Source organism: Lathyrus oleraceus, chromosome 6 (genome assembly GCF_024323335.1).
Source record: "Lathyrus oleraceus cultivar Zhongwan6 chromosome 6, CAAS_Psat_ZW6_1.0, whole genome shotgun sequence".
In the NCBI taxonomy this organism is placed as follows: domain Eukaryota; kingdom Viridiplantae; phylum Streptophyta; class Magnoliopsida; order Fabales; family Fabaceae; genus Lathyrus; species Lathyrus oleraceus.
In genome coordinates this window covers 145,610,940-145,622,794 of record NC_066584.1, presented here as the reverse complement: position 1 = coordinate 145,622,794, position 11,855 = coordinate 145,610,940, and the positions used below count along the sequence as shown (strand labels likewise).

General features: G+C 37.3%; 1 protein-coding gene across 1 annotated transcript; it reads right to left on the bottom strand.

The window, feature by feature from the left end:
- Positions 1 to 10,616: 10,616 nt before the first annotated feature.
- On the bottom strand, positions 10,617 to 11,522 carry LOC127094479 (uncharacterized). The gene has a single exon (XM_051033307.1). The coding sequence runs from the start codon at positions 11,520 to 11,522 to the stop codon at positions 10,617 to 10,619; it is 906 nt and encodes a 301-aa protein (XP_050889264.1).
- Positions 11,523 to 11,855: the final 333 nt, after the last annotated feature.

Here is an 11,855-nt window from a genome sequence, read left to right as displayed (position 1 = left end):
AGAACAATAACCAATTGAATATGATTATAGATCAAAAGGTTCATACAAAGTCAAATCAACATACTACCCAATAATATTGAAATAAGTTCATCATAACACAACCTAACCTATAGGAGCTTAGCTACTCATAATTTAGATTACAATACCAAAAACTATAGATGAAAATAGCATGTGAATTCCCTTAACATAATGGTCTCTAATGGCATCTAATTCCCTAAAAATCACCCTTGACACTATAAAAATCGTGCTTTGCTCTCCAAAATTCGTAACTCTTACCAAAGTGCATAATTTCCCCTTAAAAGGAGCTCAGAGTGGATCAAACACGTCATAAAAATCCCAGAAAAAGGAGCCATCATGCGTGTGATGATTTGCATCGCGCAATGCTACATTTATGTCACTATCGCATGCGAGATGGTGCACATGATTTTTCTCGAAGTTGCACTCTTTTGCACCCATTTTCACCTAAATTTTCACAAATTCCAATTTCTTAATACTTAGCTATTTTTTCCTCATTTTTTGGTCTTTCTTCTTAATTTTAGATCATCTTTCACTTGTTTTGATTTGATTCTTTGACGAAATTTATGCAATGACAAACTATCATCATGATGCTTAAAGCTTTAATGAAGTCGTAGTGCGTATTAAATGAAGTTGTGGAAAGTAAAGAGTATACCTTTGAGTAGTCATTCGTACTTGTTTGAAATGATGTTTGTGATCCAAGAATGCTCACTGATGGTGTATAATGTTTAAAGGTTGAATAATCGGAAAAATCTAATTAACTCCCTAAGTAAGTGATTTTATTATCTGCACATCGATTTAAAATTATCTTCACAAATAAAACAAATGAGCTTTTAGAATTTATTAAGAAAGGGGTGCAAACATAATGAGTAAGGGTGCAAAAAATAGGGTGACAAAGTTAAAACTCAACCCAAGGCCTAAAAGGCACCAAAGAGGCTGAAAAGCAAGAGGTTAATCAATTAGGTGACATGCATGCCTTAAATTTCAGACAAAATCATATTTGTAGCTTATGTTTGGACCAAACTCCAACCATCTAACTAAAATTGATATACCCCCAGGTAAGCTACTACAAATAACCCCATTTCATCTTGGACGCGAAGGGGATATAACATATGTAAGACATGTGAGGTAACGAAGGGCGACATAAAAACCTACCACTTTACCCCTCGATTTTTGAATAATAAAAAAAATTGTCATTGCCCATGTGTTCGATCCCTAGCCACTGTATTTTTTGAATTTTCAAAACTGCGTTATTTTTTACCTTAATTTTTAACAATAACCGAGGGGTAAAGTCATGTTTATAAAATTTTAGTTTTAACATGTTTTTTTCTTCATTTTAATCTGCAAAGCATCAAATTTGTTGACAAATTATAAATATTCCTCATCACCATCAACAACAACACCAGTAACAAAAACAAAAATAAAATTAATAGAATCCTTAAATATTAAATCTTAACAACAAAAACAACAACAATAATAACAACAACAATAAAATCTATTGAATCTTTAAACATTAAATCTCAACAACAACAACAATAAATAAATAAAATAAATAAAATCTTTAAATACTAAATTTCAATAACAACAACAATAATATTAAACATTTTATTTGATATAACTACAACTAACATTAATAAGCCACTTTCATGCTTTTCTAACTAACATTAAAACTTTTTAACAAGGAATTACTAGAGAAAAGATAACATTAAGAAACCAAACTTGAAATATTTTACTACTCTTGCTTTCATTACCATTGCTTTTAATATGTTAAGTTTAAACTTCAACATTTTGCGTCAAAGATGGATAATTGTGGCATTCACATTTTGATTGGCTGGTGAGAGTTTCACGCAGATCACTAATGTTTGATGTAGATTGATGATTTGTAAATGTCTTAACCATTGTTACTTTATAAATGGATGACAAAGATTCGTTACTTATTTTTTCATCAAATTTGTCATAAAAAAAATAAAAAATAAAAGGTGATAAAATGTAATTGCTGGGATTCGAAGACGTGCCCTCTAAATACTTTATCCCTAAATTTTTAGCAAAACCGATCTAATATTTCATAAAAAAATTAAAAGGTGCTAAAATATAATTGCTGGATTTAAAAGTGTGTCATCTAAATACTTTACCTCTCAGTTTCCAACTCATCTGATGGAATATGTGATATTCTTTTATAGAAAATGATTAAATTGTGACGCGTCTATGGCTTACATATTAGTTTTTTGTTGGGTGAGATGAAAGTTTGGTCATAAAATATATTATTTATAGTAATGATATTCATTTTTGTATATATATATATATATATATATATATATATATATATATATATATATATATATATATATATATATATATATATATATATATATATATATATATATATATATATATATATATATATATATATATATATATATATATATATATATACTCTCTTGTAATATAAAGAAGGTACTATTCAATTGTAAACAAATCTCATTTGTATAATTTAATGAACCACAAGAATGCAATAGAATATATTTTATCTAGGTTTTAAATTCTCGTCCTCTTACATCTTTAACTTTTCTTTTCATTGACATTTTATCAAACACTTAGTAGCATCGAATCCTAACAAGTAGGATTTTTTGGAAATCCACCACAACCTATGGAGAAATTCAATCAATCTTGATGAACAAGATTGTTATCACTCACACAATAACAATGAAAAAGGAAGAATAATGGAGAAAGAAAGAAAGTAAAGAACAATGAAGGAGAAGAAGAATTAAATTCTGTAAAGTTTCTCTCTACCCTTAAACTGTGAAAAACTTCTTATTCACTTTGAAACCGCAAAATACTGTGAATACAATATTATGAATACTCTATTCACTTCATTACAAGAAGAATGGTTACTCCCTTTATTTATAGATTTAGGTTAACTTCGACCTCAAGGCAAAGCCCAAAACTATAAAAGGCCAAAATAGCTAACACTACTAAAATATGCCTAAGTCGAAATCCTGTGTGAAGCAACATGCTTTGACACTTCAAAACACTAACAAAACTCAACACACCACCTAATTCATTGTGTCTAAGCTATCAACATTCATCATAGCTCTTAGTCTTCTGAACACTTTGACCTACACTTTGTTCGTCACGATGTCTGCAATCTGATTCTCAATTTTGTAGTGTTCCTCATTCATCTTCTCATTTGCTATTTGCGCTCGAAGATAATGGAACCTCATCTCGATGTACTTGCTTCGACCATGTGCTATCGGATTCTTTGCCAGATTGATAACTGACATGCTGTCGATCTTCATGGTAATTGCTCCATGACTCTTCGTTGTTATCTCTTCGACCCCGTGAATTTTATCTTTTGTTAACCCCATTTGAGCATGTATCCACTGATTATTTAACCACGTAAATTTAACCTGTGGCCCAAACACTTCCTAACCCTGTTCAGAGTCAATATGATATTGTCAAGCTGTGTGAAATTCTAAGTTTGGGGTAAACCCCATAAGTATCAAAAACAAAGGTGAGTGCGGAAAAAATATAGAAATAAAGATCTTAGAAAAAAGAAAGAGAAAACAAAATATACTCGATGGTTCGGAAAGAAGCACTCACCGAAGGAAGAACACTCGGGAGAAAAAAAAGGAAGAATTTCAAAGAAAATAAAACCGAGCGATTGAAAAAAAAAGTAAAATGAATGAACACAGTAAAGAAATATTGACATTCGCTCTGAACCCAAAACCACTTGTTTTCCCTTTTTTTTTATTTACCACACCATAACCCAAGCCTCGTTACAACCCGAAAGACCTCAAAAAGTGTGTGTTGTATGTAGTTGATATGAAAGGAGAAACTATTCAAACTTATGAGTTGGTATTGCATATTCTGAATTTGAAGTGAAAACACGTTAACCCCGAGAGACTTGGTGAGAGTGTGATATAAGATGACAGGTGAAGCGGTACCTCGATGTGGAAGTGCGATGGAAAACTCACGAGGAAAAGAAGGAACTATAAAAGGGAGAGTGAAGGCGTTGGTGAAAGATCTCAGCAATATCAGGGTAAGAATGCAAATTTTGGGAATTGACACGCTGTGTCATCTAGGACATTACTTGAGGACAAGCAATGAGCTAAATTTGAGGTTGTGATCGGTCACCATTTTCATTGTGTTTTCGTTGCTTAGCCAACAAGAAACCATGAATTTTGAGGCATTGTGCACGCATTATGATACCGTTAAAGTCAATTTTCATTGCCCTAAGTTATTTTAGCATTTCTATTAATTGTCATTTTTATTTTATGTTTTCGCGATTTTATGCGTGGTTTGTCTGTGTTTTTGTTCTCCAGGTCCAGGTAGAAGAGCCGAGGGATTCGAAGTAAGACAATGAGGAGTTCCGGCAAGCAAGAAAGGGAAAATACTCAGTACAAGAGGCCTGACACGGCCACCTGTGTCACCTGACACGGGCCGTGTCAGGTACAAGGCAGAACAAGGCTGAATGGACCAAAGATAGAAGCCTGACACAACCCGTGTCAATGCAGCTGGAGGTCATGTTGTTGTATCTTAGGCGTGTCAGGCTGGACAGTGAGCTGACACGTCCACCCGTGTCAACCCAGGCCCAAATTTTTTCCCGTTTTTGGGCTTTTTATCGGGCTTGAGCTGCAGGGATGTTTTGGAGATTTCCATCTTTTGCCTAGGGATTATTCAGTGTCTTGCCTCGAATCCCTCAGCTCTTCTACTTGGACCTGGAGGACAGAAACACAGACAACCCACTCATAAAATCGCGAAAACATAAAATAAAAATGACAATTAATATAAATGCTAAAATAACTTACGACAATGAAGATTGACTTTAACGGTACCATAATGCGTGCACAATGTCTCAAAATTTGTGGTTTCTTGTTGGCTAAGAAACGAAAAACACAACGAAAATGGTGACCGATCAGCTGACATGCTATCGATCTTCATGGTAATTGCTCAATGACTCTTTGTTGTTATCTCTTCGACCAGATTCACCATCCACGTTGTTTGACATGCACAAAGAGAAGAAATTATGTATCCTACTTCGCATGACGATAATGCCACTAGTTGCTCCTTTCTCAGACTCCAAGCAACTAGTGCACCACCTAGCATAAACACATAGCCAACTGTGGATTTTAGAACCTCAGCATCACTACACCAACTTGATTCGGTGTATCTCACTCATTTGCATTCTTTTTCTTCATCAGCTGTGATCATTCACCATTTTCATTATGTGTTCGTTGCCTACCCTACAAGAAATCAAGGATTTTGAGACACTATGTATGCATTATGGTACCTTTAAAGTTAATTTTCATTCCCGTAAGTTATTTAAGCAATTTTAATAATTGTCATTTTTATTTTGTGTTTTCGTGATTTTACGCTTTGGTTGTCGTGTTTATGCCCTACAGGTCAACGAAGAAGATCCAACGTACTCAATGCGAGAAAGTGGAAAGTTTTGGCGGTCGAAAAAGAAGATTTCACAGTTCAGGAGGCCTGACACGGCCATCCGTGCCACCTAACACGAGCCGTGTCAGGAGGAAGGCCAAGAAACAAGAAGTAATGCCCAAGACAGTGGCCTGACACGGCCCGTGTCAGCCTGACACGGCTAGTGTCAGCCTAAAACGCTAATTTTCTAGTTTTCAGGCTTTTTCACCGGGCTTAAGCTGCAGGGACGTTTTGGAGATTTCCACCTTCTGCCAAGGGATTTTCATTATATTAGGAGAGTTTATACAATAGAAAAGAATATCTTGGAACGAGGCAAACACAGAATTGTCAGACGAGGAAGGATTACAAAGATCAAGGAATTCAGAGAGCAGAAGGTTTTCATGAGCGGAAGCGATTGAAGATCCAAGTCATCCAATTACTAATAATGTGTATTTTTTATCCTGAATTTGTTTTGAATAATATGAGTAGCTAAACCCCCCAATGATATGGGGGTGTCCCTGATTTAGAATTGTAATGACTACGAGTTTATGATTGCATTTATAATATTGTTTTTATGGTAATCTTCTGATGTGTTTAATCCTTTCTCTTTCGGACCAATCGAGATTGTTCTATCGTTATCAATAAGGCTGGACCACCATTGATAAGATTTTCATTAGATTACTCTGCAGTAGATATTGCCTAGGACTAGGGATACCCTGTATGAATCAGAGCATTCTTGATATAATAAAGCTTAACTTCACCCTAATTGCCTATGGACATAGAAATTAGGGTAGAATGATTAAAAGTTTTCTGACAAAGGACTTGGGAGAAAACACCCTTGAAAGCTGGTAGTAATTGACATTTTTTGATGCAATAGTAACTCATAGTTGTTACAGGGATAAATCACACGTCTTCCCTGACATTGTTCCTCTTACCTTGCAAATCCTTATTTTTCATTATTATTTTCCTTTGCCTTTATTTTTATAATTTTAAATTTAAAAACCCCAATTATAATATTTGTTTAATTGAACGATGAATTGAACTCAATATTAACTTGCAGTCCTTGAGATCGACATTAGGGGATTTTCCCCTTTATTACTATAACAGACAAAATAGTACACTTGCTTCCTTAAACCCTAAACCCTAAAATAGTAAACCCTAAACCCTAAACCCTGCGTACCTCCGTTCATTCTCCGAGTTATCAAAATTTATGTCATGTGAATTTGGATGATGGATTATCCGTTTCCTTGGACGGGATGATTCCCCGTCCGTTTTCTTCCCTTTGGAGACTCTTTTTGGCGGCATTCTTGCTTCCTGAAATACAAATTATCACCCAATTTTATTTTAAGGAAAATGGAAAAAGATTACCATAGAGTTGAAGAGGATGGTGAGTTGAACAACTTTCGTGAAGGTTACTGACACTTTGGACAGGAAATGGTTGGAGCTTTTTGGGAGTTAGGTTATGGAGGAATATGAAGAAAGTTTGAGGAAGGAGAAATATAATGAAGTAACGAAGGAAGGAGATTAAGAAAAATCAGAATTTATTGGTGGATAGTGGGTAAAAAGTGTTTAATTGTTGAAAAGTTCGGTTGGGGCCCACAAAACACAAAAATCAACAATTTGAAAAAAATGGCCGTTGGGCCTGACACGGGCCGTGTCAGCTGACATTGGCGGCCGTGTCAGGCCACTGTAATTTGAGGTTTGCTTCAGTAGGGCCGACACAGGCGGCCGTGTCAGCCTACTATAACAATTTGATTTTTCTCCTTTCTTCACACGGGTCGTGTCAGCTGGCACGGGCGCTGGTGTCAGGGCCCTGTTTTTTAAAAAATTTCCGACTTTTTTTCATTTTCAGCTTTTTTTCCCTGTTCTTCTGGTGTTCGACCATCTAAATCAACCTTTCTCTTCTGAATGTGCGATGCAACCGTGAACCTGTCAGTGAACCTATAGACAAACCAAACAAGAAAATAGTTAGATAAACCGCGTGTGTTGCCTCCCACCAAGCGCTACATTTAACGTCACATGGCTCGATTGTCGTCACCCTCATCCTTGGAGACGAACATTCTCAATCAGACCATTTTCCTGTCCCTGATAGTAGTGCTTCAATCGTTGTCTATTTACTTTGGAAGTGTCCCTATTATTTAGATGTTTCAGTTCGATTGCTCCATGGGGAAACACTTTATGCACCAAAAATGGGCCAGACCATCTAGATTTCAATTTTCCTGGAAAAAGCTTTAATCTGGAGTTGAACAAGAGCACTAACTGTCCCTCGACAAACTCTTTTCTCTGCAGCTTCTGATCATGCCATTTCTTTGTTCGTTCTTTGTACATCTTAACGTTTTCATACGCTTCATTACGAAATTCCTCTAACTCATGGAGCTGAAGGATGCGAGACTCGCCTGCTTTGGGCAGGTCATAATTCAAGAATTTGGATGCCCAAAATGCTTTGTGTTCCAACTCTAATGGCAAGTGACAAGATTTACCATAAACCAACTGATACGGGGACATCCCTATGGGTGTTTTGAAGGCTGTTATGTATGCCCATAGTGCATCTTCTAACTTTAGTGCCCAATCCTTCCTAGATGCGCACACAGTCTTTTCCAATATTTGCTTAATTTTCTTGTTGGATACTTCGACCTGGCCACTCGTTCGAGGGTGATACGGAGTGGTGATCTTGTGTTTAAAATTATACTTCTTCAGCAGGTTTTCCATCACTGATAAGTGCTTTTGGCACTCCAAATTTCGAAAAGATATTGTTTTTCAAAAATGTCACCACCACTTTAATATCATTGGGAGGTAATGCCACAACTTCTACCCACTTGGATACATAGTCAACTCCTACCAAGATATAATTTTTTCCACATGATGGCGGGAATGGCCCCATAAAGTCTATTCTCCAGACATCAAAGAATTCAACCTCCAGCATAGCATTTTGTGGCATTTGATTTCTCTTTGAGATATTTCCTATTCTTTGACATTTGTCGCATCCTTTGACAATATCCTGGGCATCTTTGAATAGAGTAGGCCAATATAGACCTGATTGAAGAACTTTGGCTGCTGTTCGGTCTCCACTGAAATGTCCTCCGTATTCCGAATCATGACAAGCTCTAAGAACATCACTTTGCTCCTCCTCCGGGACACATCTTCTAATCATCCCATCCACTCCTCTTTCGTAAAGGAGTGGGTCATCCCACAAGTAAAACCTGCAATCATGAACAAACTTTTTCTTCTTATTAGAATCAAAATCGTTGGGGATTACACCCCCACCAAATAATTCGCGTAGTCCGTGAACCACGGGATACCGATAACAACAAGTATGTGTTCATCAGTGAACTCATCCTTTATCAATGTCTTTTTTTCTGTTTCTTCAATAGGTGACATGCGGGATAAACGATCCACCACTATATTTTCACACCCTCTTTTGTCTCGGATCTCAACATCAAATTCTTGTAGCAGTAAGATCCACCTGCGGAGTCTCGGCTTAGAGTCTTGCTTGGCAAACAGATATTTCAAAGCGGCATGATTTGTATACACTATAACCTTTGATCCCAACAGATACTGCCTGAATTTGTCAAACGCGTAAACCACGGCTAACAACTTTTTTTTTCCGTGGTTGCGTAGTTCATCTGTGTTGGGTTCAACACATGGCTCGCATAGTAGATGACATGTAACAACTTCTCTCTTCGTTGTCCTAAAACTGCCCCTACAACAATATCACTAGCATCACACATGATCTCAAATGGTAGAGACCAATCTAGGGCAATGACAATGGGTGTAGAAATTAACTTGCTTTTCAATGTCTCAAATGCCATGGTGCATTCTTTGTCGAATAGAAACGCCTTATCTTTAACCAATAAAGTGGTTAGTGGTGTAGCAATTTTTGAGAAATCTCTTATAAATCTATGGTAAAAACCTGCGTGTCCTAAGAAACTCCTGATGCCTTTCTCATTCACAGGGGGTGGGAGTTTAGAGATCACTTCCACTTTCGCTTGGTCCACTTCAATTCTTTTATATGAAATTTTGTGCCCCAAAACTATCCCCTAACGAACCATGAAATGACATTTCTCCCAGTTCAGAATTAGGTTCATTTTCTGGCACCTATCTAACACAAGAGGGAGATTAGTCAAACAGTTATCAAATGAGGATCCAAACACCGAGAAGTCATCCATGAAGACTTCCATATGCTTTTCGAGCATATCCGCAAAAATGGACGTCATGCATCGTTGAAAGGTGGTCGGGGCATTACACAATCCGAATGACATTCTTCGTTAAGCAAAAACGGCATACGGGCAGGTGAATGCCGTCTTCTCTTGGTCTTCTGGTGCTACAGCAATCTGATTATACCCAGAGTATCCATCTAGAAAACAATAGTAGTTATGCCCGGCCAGCCTCTCTAACATCTGGTCAATAAATGGAAAAGGGAAATGGTCCTTCCTCGTTGCTGTGTTCAATCTTCTGTAATCAATGCACACGCGTCACCCGATTATTGTCCATGTGGGAATTAGCTTATTTCTTTTCATTCTTTATCACGGTTGTGCCCTTTTTTTTGGGATAACGTACACTGGACTCACCCACGGACTATCCGAAATGGGATATATAAGACATGCATCCAACAACTTAACTACCTCTTTCCGAACCACTTCCTTCATTGTCGGGTTGAGTCTCCTCTGCGGTTGGACTACTGGCTTGTGGTCGTCTTCCATTAATATTTTATGCATGCAAACAGTAGGGCTAATACCCTTCAAATCTTCGATTTTCCATCCAATAACATTTTTGTACTTTTTCAAGACTTGGATGAGCTTTTCTTCTTGGATGTCCTGAAGGCTCGAGTTTATGATAGCATGACATTTCCCTTCAGGTTCGAGAAAGACATATTTGAGGTTGTCAGGAAGTTGTTTCAACTTTGTTTCCTTCTTAAGTTCTTCATTCTCCTCACTAGCTGGAGGTAGGTGTAAATCTTCCCACCGGCGTGGTCTAGATCCTTTCCACGGGGTTTACGCGTCCAACAAGGCAAGCACTTCAGAGTCCCCATTATATACCTCTTTATCCGACTCGAAAATGGACAAACTCAACACTCTCTCGAAAGGTGACTGGGGTGTAGGAAGAAGGTTATCAAATGTCGTCACTTGATCCAAAACCTCTATAGTGTGACTTGTACAAATATCATCCTTGTACCTCATGGTGTTTCAAACATCAATTTTTAATTCTTCATCATAAACTTTCAGTGTCATTGTTCCTTCTTCTATGTTTATCAAGAACCGTTCCGTCTCCAAAAAGGGTCTCCCCAGAATGAGAGGGATCTCTTCATCTTCTGGCATTTCAAGAATTACAAAATCCACCGGAAAAACAAACTTATCAATTTTTACCAGAACGTCTTCAACAATGCCATATAGTTTCTTGACCGAATGATCGGCAAATTGGAGTGTCATTCTGGTATCTTGCACAACCCCTATACCAAGCTTTTTGTAGATAGATAACGACATGAGACTCAGACTAGCTCCCAGATCAATCATAGCTTTGTTGAATGACCTATCTCTAATAGTGAATGGGATAGTGACAGCTCCGCGATCCTTCTTTTTTATCGGAATCTTCATACCCTGCAAAATAGCACTACAAGTTTCTATGAGGATAATTGGGTTAGTGTCGGCGGTACGCTTCTTAGAAATGATATCCTTCATGAACTTTGCATATGTAGGCATATGTTCAAGTTCCTCCAACAACAGAATATTAATCTCCAGCTTCTTGAACAACTCTAAGAACTTTTCAAAAAATATCTCATGTTGCCCTTTTTTCTTGTTCCGAGTGGGGAATGGGAGCTTAATAACCGGTTTGGGCTCAATGCCTGTTTCTTTCACCACTGGTTTCGGTGCTGCTACTTCTTTTCTAACCACTTCATTTTCTTTGATCTCAAGGTCCACTTCAATCAATTGGTCTCTCTCTTCATCAACTTCCTCAACAACTTCCTCACATTTACCCCTTCGAATTGTCATATCACTCACATTATTATGCTCTCTAGGATTTGTCACGGTTGCACAAGGTAGAGCACCATGTGCTTGAGAACTTGAAGCTAGTTGCTGAGCGATTTGCCCCATTTAGAATTCAAGATTCTTTATATATGCCGTGGTATTTTTTTGATTGTTCCTGGTTTCTTCTTGAAATTGGACATTGTGGGCAGCCATTCTCTCAATAGCAATTTTCCAAACAACTTTCTTAGGGGCTTGTTGTTGCTGTTGTTGATATTGAGTTTGGTATTGACCATGTTGAGGGGCGGTTCCTTTTTGATCTTTCCATGAGAAATTGGGATGATTTTTCCATCCCGGGTTGTATGTGTTGGAGTAAGGATTATTTTGCTTTAAGAATTTAATTTCTTCCAGCTGTTGAGGAGTTGCAAAACAATAACACGTTTGGTGAGGACCACTGCAAAT